Genomic DNA, 14551 nt, shown 5'->3' with positions numbered 1-14551 from the left:
TGTGTAGTTCAGGATGAGAAAAGGGAGGATTGTTGGCAGATACAAGATTTCAATTTTATTAGGTCTGACCTTACAGGGAAATCCTGCTGGTCTACTGTTGAGTCTTTGTCCACATCTCCATTCACTTTCTGGCCCCTTGACCGAAGCCACAGACACTCTGTTCTTAGCTCCTCATTTCTTTCTTTGTTCTGACATCCATGTCGTCTTCCTGAATGAAGCATGTTCTCTCGTTTTTCTGTCCCTTGCATCCCCCAGTCCAGGGGGCTCAGTGGAGGTGGCCCAGGGCTTCCCTGAGGAAGGGATTCCCCAGTGTGTTGGGGAACCTGGCGTCTCCGCAGACCTGTCATGGTGGAAGGTACAAGGAGCCACTTGCACTTTTGAGCAGCTTCACCCCAGGAGGGCCCTCTTCACACACCCTGCTCCAGGGCTGAACAGCCCTGTCCTGGGGCATCTGTCCTTTTTGACTCTCCATAGAACACCCACCGAGGCCTCCCCGGGGCCCTGCTGCAGTCAGCCTAATGGAGGTGATCTCTCTGTTGAAATCAGCAACCAAACCGGCTGAGCTGCCAGTGCATCTCAGGGCGATAGCAGCAAATGGTGGAAAGCCAGTCCTTTCCCTGGCCAGTTTGGTTTCGTTTCCTCCTAGTCCTGTTGGCCCTGGGCCTGACTGCTGTTTTCCTCCCTCTCAGACACAACACGATGGCCATCGGCATTGCAGTGGACATTCTGGGCTGCACGGGCACTTTGGAGGACAGAGCAGCCACCCTCAATAGGATCATCCAGGTGGCAGTGGAGCTGAAAGACTCCATGGGGGACCTCTATTCTTTCTCGGCCATCATGAAGGCCTTGGAAATGCCGCAGGTAAATTCTCACTTGCTTTGTGCGGCCCTGTGGGCCTGTGTGTACTTAACGTTCTGCAAAGTGGTCTGCAAGCCCATGCTTAGCAAATCACAGATGATTTTAATTAACCTCAAAAGGTAAATCGTATCTTAGTGAAAGCTGCTTTAATTAGGGGGCAAACAAGAGCAGTGTCCCAAGTATTTTGGCTCTGTTTTTAAAAACAGCAGATAATTGCTGACAACCTACACTTTCTCTTTGATATACGATAAGAAGAGTCATCCTCAGGAACTATAGATATTCCTGAAGGACCAGTTAGGATGATCACGTCTGGCTTGGGTGTGTTGTATAAGAAAGAGACTGCTTCTGTCTGGGTCACCGGACGTGCGGGCAGTTTGGGGTAATGACTGGCAAACTGGGACATTCTCTAAGAATCCCTAGAGTGATTTATCTCAAAGTATGTTCCTCAGATCACCTAAAACAGACTCTGCTGTTAAAAAATTCAGATTCCTGGCCCATCTGCTATATAACCCCCTAAGCAGAGTTTCTGAAACCAGGCACTTTGAATTTATCTGCTTTGACAGACTGTTCTTAGGAGGAGGGTCAAAACTGAAAACCTGTCTTTGAAGTCAGATGGACCTCATAGAGGAAAGTGGTCCTGTTGTCTTGACTGCTAGGAGTCAGCTTTCAGACTTCCGTTGTGTTAAGCCCTAGGTGCTCGGCGACTTCGAGTACGAGACCACAGTCCCACAAGCCCAATGTGCAACCCCTAACACCAAAACCGCTGCTCATTTAGCTTGGCTGTTTCACAGCCACAGATTGTCTCTGAAATCCTGCCGGGCGCTCACTGAACATCCACCATTGCCACTGGGGCACCGTTGCCAAGTCAGGGCATGTTAGGAACATAATTTCCTTGCACAAAAGCGAGGTCACCTTTCAAACAAGAAGCTGAAAAACCTCATGCTTTCACCAGGAAATTTTGAGAGGGGTCAATTCCAATTATAATATTCCAAGAGCTTTCAAAATTCTTTAGATGCACTGGAACTGCATAGGGGCGATATTTGAAATAAGCAAGTTCAGCCATATTTTCATGATATACTGACTTCTACCATACTAACAGGAGTTCTAATTTTTCATTTGGGTGTTTTTAATTTACATCATATTTATTTCCTCTTATCCAAAACTGCCTATAATTTTGACGGCTAACAGGCTAGCTGTATGCATAGGCCCCCCAGCCCAGAGCTTCCTCCGAGAGAAGTGAAGGGGGTATTTTGTGGCATTAACGTGGTTGCAGTCCATGACATCCAACTCAGCCATTAGGGACTTAGCCCAAAGCACCTAAACATAGGGACTTAGCCCAAAGCACCTAAACATAGGGACTTAGCCCAAAGCACCTAAACATAGGGACTTAGCCCAAAGCACCTAAACATAGGGACTTAGCCCAAAACACCTAAACATGCCTTTATAGATGGCTGCCCCCCCACCCCCACACACAGCAGCATCAGATTTCTCCCTTCTGGAGCACTTCAGCAATGAGGGGGCAGAGTCCTCTAGGGTGTTCAGGGCCCTGCTTGGGGAGGGGAGTGGCAGGCCCAGGAAAAACCCGAGAGGAGAGTCACGTCATTTCTGTGTGTCATCATCTAAACCTGCTCCTTCTCTTCGCAGCTTCTGGTATCAAGAGAGAGCATCCAGGAGATGGGCCTAGCCCAGAGACAAGGGCTCCTTTCAGAAAGGCGGATGCTTCAGGGAGGGGGAAGAGAAGAGAGGGCGGGGTGGTAGGTGGCTGGAGGAAGAACAGCCACATCCTTTCCTTCCCAGCAAATCTGCTGATGGTGATCCTTTCTCACCTTCCTCTTGGAATACACAGGGAGCTCTTAGAGCCCAAGGAAATGAATTTCAGCTCTGCCATTTAGCAGCTATGAAACCTTGAGCAAGTTACCTAATCTCTTCTGTTTTCTGACCTGTAAAATGAAGCCAAAATACCTGCCTCATAGGGCATGGTGAGGATTAAATGAAATTCCTCAAATACCTGACAGAGTTGGCTCTCATTCCATAAATATTAGTTCCCTTCCCTCCTTCCTTGTTTCATGTAGAAAAGGTCAGACACAGGCTTGCTGGTTTTAAGGTGTGAGTGGGGGACCATTTATCTAGGGCAGTCAGAGTCAGTGGCATATGCTGGTTTTGACTGAATTGTTCCCAAAGAAATGAAAAGGAATGAGTAGTGGCATCATATGGTCTAGGCAATTTTCCACATGTCTCAGACTTTATTACTTACAAGTAACATTAAAATGCTGTATGTCACATTCTACATCCTTACATCAGTATAACCTCTGTGGAGGACAGTTGGCAACTCCTATCAAAATTTAAAATACATGTATTTTTTGACCCAGTAGTTCCACTTCTGGAAATTTATCCTCCAGATATTTGGTAATAGAAAAATATGTTTAAAGCGCTTATCTATAGGAAACTAGTTAAACTATGGTTTATGCATAAATGGAACACTAGGCAAAAGTTTAACAAAGCAAGACTGTTCTATGCTGTTTTATATGTACTTACACGGAATAATTTCCAAACAATGAACAGGAAAATATGTGTAGTATGATATGCATTTATTTTAAAAGGTGTGTGTGTCTCATGGGTCATTAGAGCAATGTGGAGCAGGGTCGGTGTGGGGATTAGCTTTTCCCTGTACACTCCTTTCAACTGCTTTGAGTTTTTACCATGTACCTCTATCATCCATTCCAAAACTTAAGCAAAAAGGTAGTTTTAAAAAGAGCCTTTTCCAAAACGATAACACCTTTCTTTCTTCCAGATCACAAGGTTAGAAAAAACGTGGACTGCCCTGCGGCACCAGTACACACAAACCGCCATCCTCTATGAGAAACAGCTGAAGCCTTTTAGCAAAATCCTGCACGAAGGCAGAGGTGAGCACAGGATCAGGACAAGGGGGTCTGGTGGCAGCCCTGGCAGTGTCATATCTGTTCTGGTTTGATTGAAGCATTTAGCAGGGCATATTATGAGGCTCTGAGTTATCTGCAGGACTGTTGATGGGTCACCAAGGCTTTTATCATATGACAGCATCGCTTGTAGGTCTGCAGTTGCTAAAACAAGACATAGGCTACTAGTTACCTTATTTTGTGCTTAACTTTATAAATTGAGGTGTAACTTACATATTAGATTCAGGTGTACAACATAATGATTTGATATTTGTATATGTTGCAAAATGATCACAATAAGACCAGTTAACATCTGTTACCATACATGGTTACAAAACGTTTTTTTTCTTCTGATGAGAACTTTCAAGATCCACTCTACTAGCTACTTTCAAATATGCAATACAGTATTATTAACTATAGTCACCATGCTGTACATTACATCCCCCAGGACTTATTCACTTTATAACTGGAAATTTGTACCTTTTGATCCCTTTCACCCATTTCACTTCTCCCCCTACCCCAACTCAGGCAACCACCAATCTGTTCTCTATATCCATGAGCTCAAAGGGTGTTTTTGTTTTTGTTTTTTTTAGGTATCACATGTAAGTGAGTTCATATGGTATTCATCTTTTTCTGTCTGACTTATTTCACTTAGCATAATGCCCTCAAGTTGCATTCGTGTTGTTACAAATGGCAGGATTCATTCCTTTTTAATGGTTGAATAATATTCCATTGTGTATATATGTATATGTGTGTGTGTGTGTATACACACATGCATCTTCTTTTTTTACTGAAGTTATAATTGATTTACAATGTTGTGTTAGATTCTGATGTACAGCAAAATAATTCAGTTATACATATATATTTTTCATATTCTTTTTCATTATAGGTTATTACAAGATATTGAATGTAGTTCCCTATGCTATACAATAGGACCTTGTTATTTATCTATTTTATATATAGTATTTTTTTAAATAAATTTATTTATTTTTTGGCTGTGTTGGGTCTTGGTTGTTGCGCTCAGGCTTTCTCTAGTTGTGGCGAGCAGGGCTACTCTTGGTTGTGGTGCATGGGCTTCTCATTGCGGTGGCTTCTCTTGTTGTGGAGCACAGGCTTCAGTAGTTGTGGCACGTGGGCTCAGTAGTTGTGGCTCATGGACTCTAGAGTGCTGGCTCAGTAGCTGTGGCACACGGGCTTAGTTGCTCCGTGGCATGTGGGATCTTCCCGGACCAGGGCTCAAACCCGTGTCCCCCTGCATTGGAAGGCGAATTCTTAACCACTGCACCACCAGGGAAGTCCCTATATATAGTACTTTGTATCTGCTAATTCCAAACTCCTCATTTATCCCTCCCCTTCTTTCCCCTTTGGTAACCATAGATTTGTTTCCTATTACTGTGAGTCTGTTTCCATTCTGTAAATAAGTTCATTTGTATCTTTTTAGATTCCACACATAAGTAATATCATATATTTGTCTTTGTCGGACACACTTCACTTATGAAGTATGATAATCTCTAGGTCCATCCATATTGCTGCAGATGGCATTATTTCATTCGTTTTTATGGCTGAGTAATATTCCATTTTGTGTGTGTGTGTGTGTGTGTGTGTGTGTGTGTATGTGTATGTATATATACCACATCTTCTTTATCTACTCATCTGTCGATGGACATTTAGGTTGCTTCCATATCTTGGCTGTTGTAAATAGTGCTGCTGTGACCATTGGGGTACATGTATCTTTTCGAATTAGAGTTTTCTCTGGATATATGCCCAGGAGTGGGATTGCTGGATCATATGGCAACTCTATTTTTAGTTTTTTAAGGAACCTCCATACTGTTCTCCATAGTGGCTGCACTAATTTTCATTCCCTCCAACCGTGTAGAAGGGTTCCCTTTTCTCAACACCCTCTCCAGCACTTATTGTTTGTGACTTTTTGATGACGGGCATTCTGACCAGTGTGAGGTGATACCTCATCGTAGTTTTGATTTACATTTCTCTGATAATTAGCAATGTTGAGCATCTTTTCATGTGCCTATTGGCCATCTGTATGTCTTCTTTGGAGAAATGTCTATTTAGGTCTTCTGCCCATTTTTTGATTGGGTTGTTTGTTTTTTTGTTATTGAGTTGTATGAGCTGTTTGTATATTTTGGAAATTAAGCCCTTGTTGGTTGCATTGTTTGCAAATATTTTCTCCCAGTCTGTTGGTTGCCTTTTCATTTTGTTTATGGCTTCCTTTGCTGTACAAAAGTTTATAAGTTTGATTAGGTCCCATTTGTTTATTTTTGCTTTTATTTCTATTGCTTTGGGAGACTAACAAAACATTGCTATGATTTATACCAGAGAATGTTTTGCCTATATTCTCTTCTCAGAGTTTTATGGTGTCATGTCTTATATTTAGGTCTTTAAGTCATTTTGAGTTTATTTTTGTGTATGCTGTGAGGGAGTGTTCTAACTTCATTGATTTGCATGTAGCTGTCCAGCTTTACCACCACTTGCTGAAGAGACTGTCTTATCTCCATTGTATATTCTTGCCTCCATTTTCAAAGATTAATTGACCACAGGTGTGTGGGTTTATTTCTGGGCTCTGTATTCTGTTCCATTGATCCATATGTCTGTTTTCATACCAATACCATGCTGTTTTGATTACTGTAGCTTTGTAGTATTGTCTGAAGTCTGGGAGGATTATGCCTCCAGCTTTGTTCTTTTTCTTCAGGATTGCTGTGGCAATTCTGGGTCTTTTATGACTCCATATAAATTTTATGATTATTTATTCTAGTTCTGTGAAAAATGTCATGGGTAATTTGATAGGGATCACATTAAATCTGTAGGTTGCTTTGGGTAGTATGGCCATTTTAACAATATTAATTCTTCCAGTCCAAGAACATGAGTCCACATCTTCTTTATCCATTCATCCATTGATGGACATTTAGGTTGGTTCCATGTCTTGGCTTTTACAAATAATGCTTCAGTGAATGGGGCAGGGGGGTGGTGCATGTATCTTTTCAAATTAGTGTTTTTGTTTTATTCAGGTAAATACCCAGAGGTGAAATTGCTGAATCATATGACAGCTCTATTTTTAGCTTTTTGAGGAACCTCCATTTTCCATAGTGGCTGCACCAATTTCCATCCCCACCAACAGTGCACAAGGGTTCCCTTTTCTCTGCATCCTTGCTAAAACTTGTTATTTCTTGTCTTTTTGGTAACAGCCATTCTAATAGATGTGAGATGATATCTCATTGTGATTTTGATTTGCACTTCCATGATGTAGCTATCCAGTATTCCCAATACCACTTATTGGAGAGACTATCCTTTTTCCTCAGTGTATATTCTTGGCTACTTTGTGGCAAATTGATTGACCATATGTGTGTGGTTTTGTTTCAGGGCTCCCCATTCTGTTCCATTGATATATGTGTCAGTTTTTATGCCAATACGATGCTGTTTTACTATAGCTTTGTAATGTAGTTTGAAATCAGGGAATGTCATGCTTCTAGCTTTGTTCTTTCTTAAGATTGTTTTGGCTACTTGGCATCTTTTGTGGTTCCACATAAATTTTAGGATTGTGTTTGTTCTATTTCTGTGAAAAATGCCATTGGAATTTTATAAGGATTGCACTGAGTCAATAGATTGCTTTGGGTAGTATGGACATTTTAACAATATGAATTCTTCTATTCCGGGAGCACAGTATCTTTCCATTTATTTGTGTCTTCTTCAGTTTCTTTCATCAATGTCTTACAGTTTTCAGTGTACAGGTCTTTCATCTCTTTGGTTAAATTTATTCCTAGGTATTTTGATCTTTTTGATGTAATTGTAAATGGAATTATTTTCTTAATATCTTTCTGATAGTTTGTTATTAGCATATGGAAATGCAACAGGTGTTTGTATATTGATTTTGTATCCTGCAACTTTACTGAATTCATTTATTAGTTCTAACAGTTTTTTGGTGGAGTCTTTAGGGTTTTCTATATATAATAGGTCATCTGCAAATAGTAATAGTTTTACGTCTTCCTTTCCAATTTGGATGGTTTTATTTCTTTTTCTTGCCTAATTGCTCTGGCTAGGAGTTCCAATGTTATGTTGAATAGAAGTGGTGAATACTCATCCTTTTATTCCTGATCTTAGAGGGAAAGTTTTTAGCTCTTCATCATTGAGTATGATGTTAGCTGTGGGCTTGTTATATATGGCCTTTATTATGTTGTTGTACATTCCCTTTATTCCCACTTTGTTGAGTTTTTATCATAAATGGATGTTGAATTTTGTTAAAAATAATTTGATCTTAATAGATGCAGAAAAATCATTTATCTTTCTTTTATTAATGTGGTATATCATAATGATTTATGAATGTTGAGCCATGCTTGCATCCCTGGAATAAATCCCACTTGATCAATGTATATGATCCTTTCAATGTATTGAATTCAGTTTGCAAATATTTTATTCAGGATTTTTGGATCTGTGTTCGTCACGGATATTGGCCTGTAATTTTCTTATCTTGTGGCATTACAAAGGTTACAGTCCTATAGGACCCATGGGCATAATAAGCCCCATTGGCCATCAGAGCTAGGCAATTTAGAGGTGTCCTCTGGAGGCAGCTGGAGAGATTGGAATGCCAGACAAGGATATGAGCTACTTTCTGGGATATATCAGTGAGGTGGAACTAGGCAGAGGGAGAGCACAAAGATTGCATCATCCATTAGCCTCCATTGCTGAGAGGGCCTCATAGGTCCCAGTTGTTTGCCAAACCAGAAGCCTGCCTCTTGGGCTAAAGCTTTAAGATTAGCAAATGAGCCTCATTTGCATAATGTCCAGGCACCTCTCAATTGGCTGCTTCTGCACTGAGCCCTGGGGCAGGTGAGTCCAAGCTTGCAAGCCCTTTAAGACCTGTTTCTCAGATGATTATAGCCTTGTGGGTCTTGCAGACATGAGTACTGTTGGTTTTCAAAGTTAGATGTTTTGGGGGCTCGTCTTTCAGGTGCTGGTCTTAAAAGCTGGGGTACCCTATGTGGGGTTCAAGCCCTTTGCTCCTCAGGGAGAAATTCCAGGTTTTGAGTTCCCTCCCAATTGTGGGTCACTGTGCCAGGGGTGGGGTTTATAGAGAGATAGTCTCCCAGCCTCTCTTACCTGCTTTGATGTGGGCCTTCTCTCATTTATGCAATGCATTCAGACAGTTATTCAGATAGTTTTTAGTTTTTTTTCCAGAGGAAGTTGTTCCATATTTAGCCACAGATTCAGTGTGTCCACAGAAGGAGGTGAGCCCAGGACACTCCTACGTTGCCATCTTCAACTGGAACTCTCTGCGCTTAACTTGGAAAGAAAGCATGACGTGGAAAACTTTACCCCGTGTTTTTCAGAGTCTACGTGTGTTCCCCCAAATAATATATCAGTCCCACTGCTGATGCCTCTTGTGACCTTAATGGAGCGCGAGGCTGTCACTTTTGAAGGTACTGACATGTGGGAAAAAAACGACGAAAGCTGTGAGATTATGCTGAACCATTTGGCAACAGCCCGACTCATGGCAGAAGCTGCAGACAGCTACCGGATGAATGCTGAGAGGATCCTGGCAGGTAAGAGCTGGTTTTGGTAAGCTGCTGTCTACTCTGCACAGTAATTGGAATGAAGGAGTGAAAGAGCATGGGTGCTCTCAATAAGAAAGAGACCAAGTGGGAAAGATTAAGGCATGGGAATTCCATTTCCTGTATGGTTGATCACTACTTACTCTTAGTTCCTGTCTTAGGGATCCTGCTTCTCCCTTCCTTTTATGTATTCTCTTGTGCCAGTGGTATAAACAGAGAGAAAGGATCAAGAAAGAATTTGTCAGCTTGTTTACCATTAGTACCTCTGATAATCACTATTAGAAAAGATGATGGGCCAACATAAGGAGTTGGGAGTTCTATTTGACTTATCTGTATTCCTATTTCGTCCCAGACACACTGGCAAGTGAGCTCCCCTGCTCTTGGCATCAGAGGGTCCAACATAAGCAAAGGCACTGAGAGAGCTTGGAGAAAAGTATGAACCACAAGTACTTGGCTTTGTATTAGCATAAAGTGTGTCTTTGGCCAGCTAGGTTAAAGAAGGAGGTGAATACAGGTGGGAAGGCCTTCCATGTAGGACTGTGGCTAAGGAAGAGCCAGTGAAGGGTTTTAAACATGGGAGGATGTTATCACATGGTCAGATTTGTTTTCAGTCTGCCATCTTTGTGGAGGAAGGCTGGAAGACTGAAGCTTGCAGGCAAAAAGACCATTTAGGAAGCAAGTACAAGAATAAGGGCTTTACCAACACAGTTATCAGGGGTGACTATTTTCTCTTCCTCACTGTATAATTTTTAACACTCTTCAAGGGCCCACAGTTTGATCCACAAGGTTAAGAACTATATGGGGCAGAAGAGGCCTATTATTTCAACCTGAAACAAAGTTGTTAATTCAGAAACAGAATTTGGGACTGAACAATTTGCACTGTGTCTGCTGTAGGCATAAGCACTACATACCTGTTTCTTTTCTTTTCCTCAGAAAGTTCTCCAGGGTTGGCAGTGTAGGACTCAAACCATTAAAGCCCATAATTCAACTCACCAGATACTGGAATGCCTGCTTATACAAAACCAATAAGTATATTACATTAGACGTTGCCTAAGCCAATATATTAGGGTGGATTTTGAGACTAGTATGCTCTAAGCTGTTCTACAGCAAATCACCTTAAAGGCATCTGATGGTATTTCTCAGTTGATCCTGCTACAGGTTTTCATAGCAAGTTCTCATTGCTAGAAGTGACTGTGAGCCCAGTAAGGGCAGAGATTTGCTCACCAACGTATCCCAGCACTCAGCCCAGGGTAGGGGCTCAAAGCATATTAACTGAATGAGTGGAAGTTGTCATCTGGCCTCTGGCTGGTTATCTGCCAAAGATATTTTGGCATCACATGGATGAATGGAATAGAAGGCTTCTATAATCCTCTCTGCCACCAAGATACTATGATCTAGATGGTGAGAATATATTTAATGACAGAGCCAACTACTCCAGCAGTAATCAAGGATGAGAAACATATGCCTGTATGACTCTTTGGCTAGAGGTTTCCCCTGCTCTAATAGAGTTGACTGAGCATCCTTGGCCGTAAGTAGAGCAGATCTTCTCTTACAGAAAAGAGAGTCGAGAAACAGGCCCACACATATGACTGTCGATTGTTTTCTGACAACGGTGTCAAGGTAATTCACTGCATAAAGTAATCTTTCAACAAATGGTGCTGGAACTATTGATTATCATGTACAAAAAAAAAGAATCTCAATCTTTACGTCACAGCATACACTCAAAATGTAACAGCTAAAGTGTAAAGCTTCTATAAGAAAACACAGGAGAAATTCCTTGTGTCCTTGGGTTAGGCAAAATTTCTTAAGATACAAAAAGCATGAACCATAAAAGAAAACATTGATAAATCAAAAATTTACATTTTGCTCTTTAAAAGTCACCATTAAGGAAGTGAAAAGGCACACCACAGACTAGAAGAAAATATTTGGCAAACAAACATACATCAGATAAAGGACTTATATCTAGAATTTAAAGAAATCTTACAACTCAAGGAGAAGAGAAACAAGATTTGAATCAACAAAAGGTTTGAATAGACACTACACCAGAGTGGATATACAATGCCAATAAACTACATGGAAAAATGTTCAAAGCATTAGTTATTACGGAAATGTAAATGTAAACCACAGTGAGATACCACCACACGCTATCTAGAATGACAATACTAAGAGTTGACAGCTGGACTCTTCATATGTTACTGATGAGAATATAAAATGGTAAAGTCATTTTGGAAAAGAGTTTGATGGTTTCTTTAAAAGTAAACATGTATTTACCATGTGACCCAGTAATTCCACTTCCAGAGAAATGAAAACAAATGTCCACTCAAAGACTTAATCACAAATGTTCACATTATCCGTAATAGCCAGAAACTGGAAACAATCTATATGTCTTATCAGTTGGTAAACAGATAAAATGTGGTATGTATGTCGATATAACTGAATACTACTCAGCAATAAAAAGGAATGAATTATTGATAACATACAACAATATGGAATAATCTCAAAAACATCATGCTGAGTGAAAGAAGCCAAAGTGAAAGAGGCTTGACATAAAAAAAGTCCATGTTATATAATCCCATTTATATCAAATTTCTAGAAAAGGCAAAGCAATAGCGATGGAAAGCAGATTAGTGGTTGGCTGTGGTGTGGGGTAGGTACAGGGATTGACTGAAAAGAGGTATTAGGGGATTTTCTAGGGTGATTGATGGAATTGTTCTAAAGTGGTAGTGATGGTTGTGCAACTGTATAAACTGCAGCTAAAATGGGTGAATCATGACAAGTAAATTATACAACAATAAAGCTGTTAAAAAAAAAAAAGGTACTTTGAACACTCCTTCTCACAGCACTACGGCCCATGGTGGCTTGTGCACACGAATTTTATTCTATCATGTCTTAGTGAGTTTACTTGTTATTCTTTCTCTGAAGGTGCTCAGGTCCTTGAGGGGGGGGCTCTGCCCTCCTTTATATAGAGTAGATCCTATATTTTTTTTTTTCCTTGCGGGCATTTTTTGAAAGTTCTGAGAGATGTTCATTTTGATCCTACTTTAAACAAGCAAGTTTTCAGTTTATTTTCAACACTGTTTCAAGCAGAACTGAAGTAAGTTTTTTTGGTTTTGTTTTTATTAGGTTTTCAACCAGATGAAGAAATGAGTGAAATCTTCAAGACTGAATTCCAAATGAGATTGCTATGGGGCAGCAAAGGTGCACAAGTCAATCAGACAGAGAGATATGAGAAATTCAACCAGATTTTAACTGCCCTCTCACGTAAACTGGAACCTCCTCCTACAAAGCAGGCAGAGCTTTGATAACTAACTCTCCAGAGAACCTTAGGATATAATTTCAAGCTTATCCAGTTTCTTCTTTGAGAAAGCTTATCATCATTTGATAAAGTAATAATGTGCAAATCTGACAATATACAAGCTTTTAGTATCCACAGGATATTAAACATGTAAATTGCACAGAGCACACTTATTTATGAATTGTTTAAAATTACTACTGATTTTAAAATGAATGATAATTTATTAAGGTAACTATTGCTAATGCTGATCAACAAATTTAAGTGAAGACCCAGCTACACTGGCTGGTTGCTTTCTATTACTGAGGTATTTGACCATTTTAGTTTTAATAATTCCATGTCAGATAAGTGTAAATAGAAGAGTTTAAAAGCATGAAACATTTCAGAAGGTATCAGTTGTATGATATTCTTTAACTAAATATGAAAAATGTAAATAGTCATATGAAAATATATCTTTTTGTGAAACAACTGTATCCAGTCTCTTTAATATTAAACAATTCATTGTAGTACAATAATTCTACCTCCTACCTTCCTGGGGCACCCTCTTCCCGTGCCACTACCTCCTGATTGACAATAGTAAACCAAAATCAATGAGAGTGGTATGGAAATTTTAAGGTTTCTGGCTTAGGGGACAGAGGTGAATAGTGATACAAGGTAGAGCTGGCTCCAGAAGACCTAGGTTCCAACAACAGCTGTGGTGCTTGCTAGCAGTTGGACTTTGGTCAAGTTAACCTCCTCAAGTCAAGTCCCATGTGCAGCACAGCGCCTGGTACAAAGTGAGCACCAGATGTTCGTTAGTATATTATTTCATGACATTATTTCACATATTTCAAAATAATTATCTTTTCCTCTAGCTGATAAGTATGAGTTTTCCAGATTTGTTTGTTTTCTAGGTTTTTGACTTTCCAAAGGGGATACTTTCTAGTTTATCAGTATCCGCCTCAATTTTTTTCTATTGTAGAAAATTTGGAATACAACACTTTAAAATATTAAACTTCTATCAATCAATCACTCTGCCACCAACTGTCACTTACCAATTTGCTTTTTCTCTTCTAAATAATTTGGGGACCATAGAGAATAGTATTATATCCCACTTTTCTCAAATAAGTTGCAAAAATTTCTCCATGACTGACAGCCTTTGAAAAAATATGATTGGTTCCAGAGGTTACACTATAATTTAACCATCACCCTATTATTGGTCATCTTGAATATGCCTGCCAGAACTAAGTACAAGTCTCTCATTGTGGTCTATTTAATAAAATGGAAATATTAGTTTCAAATCCTGGACTCTGTATTTCCATTAATGGGGCCTAGAATCATGAAGCCCTTCTTCTTCCAGTTTTTAAAAGCCATCATTTTTTATTTCCTGAAAAATCCAAAGCACACTCCTACTTCTGGCAATATGGTGGTTCAGATGCTCTTAGAAAACCCTCTCACTATAACTAAATTTTCAAAAACATACCTTTTAATGCACTATTTATTAAGCTTGATAGAATGAACGGGAAATCCCCAAGGAACAACCCTCTCCTCCCCACCTCACCCATCAAAAGGAACAGCAAATTTAAATCAACTCTGTAAGAGGAACTTAAAAACCTGGGTGGCCCTAGAGGCAAATACTGACATCAACTCAGCGATCGGGAGGCAGTGTCTTAGCAGAGCTGCACATGAAATGCCTCCATTAATAGGGATCCTTAAAGGGTCCCTGTTAATAGGCTGGAAAAGAAATCCATCTTCCAGCAAAGAGATGTTACCCAGGGAACAGCTACAAGAAGAAAAATAATGATAATGGTCTTTGGTGAGGATTTGTAACTACAAGCCTGTTCTCAAATAGGTCTGGAGTAAAATTCACAAAATTTACAAAACTCAAAACCAAGAAATTGATTTACAATGGTAACAAAACAAACATATACATATACACATACACA

General features: G+C 40.0%; 1 protein-coding gene across 6 annotated transcripts in view; it reads left to right on the top strand.

Annotated features, from left to right (window-relative positions):
• The window catches only part of BCAR3 (BCAR3 adaptor protein, NSP family member), a 139668-nt gene extending 126555 nt beyond the window's left edge, over positions 1 to 13113 (top strand). For 2 of the 6 annotated variants that reach the window (XM_057551282.1, XM_057551307.1), the window contains exons 9-12: positions 690 to 861; positions 3650 to 3761; positions 9113 to 9325; positions 12458 to 13113. In XM_057551282.1, the coding sequence (XP_057407265.1) occupies positions 690 to 861; positions 3650 to 3761; positions 9113 to 9325; positions 12458 to 12636 (676 nt within the window). In that variant the 3' untranslated portion in view covers positions 12637 to 13113. The remainder of the gene's footprint in view (positions 1 to 689; positions 862 to 3649; positions 3762 to 9112; positions 9326 to 12457) is intronic. The other 4 variants (XM_057551278.1, XM_057551293.1, XM_057551297.1 and 1 more) reach the window with 4 other exon arrangements.
• Positions 13114 to 14551: the final 1438 nt, after the last annotated feature.

Source organism: Balaenoptera acutorostrata, chromosome 1, assembly GCF_949987535.1.
Source record: "Balaenoptera acutorostrata chromosome 1, mBalAcu1.1, whole genome shotgun sequence".
In the NCBI taxonomy this organism is placed as follows: domain Eukaryota; kingdom Metazoa; phylum Chordata; class Mammalia; order Artiodactyla; family Balaenopteridae; genus Balaenoptera; species Balaenoptera acutorostrata.
This window is presented reverse-complemented; position numbering and strand designations above follow the sequence as displayed.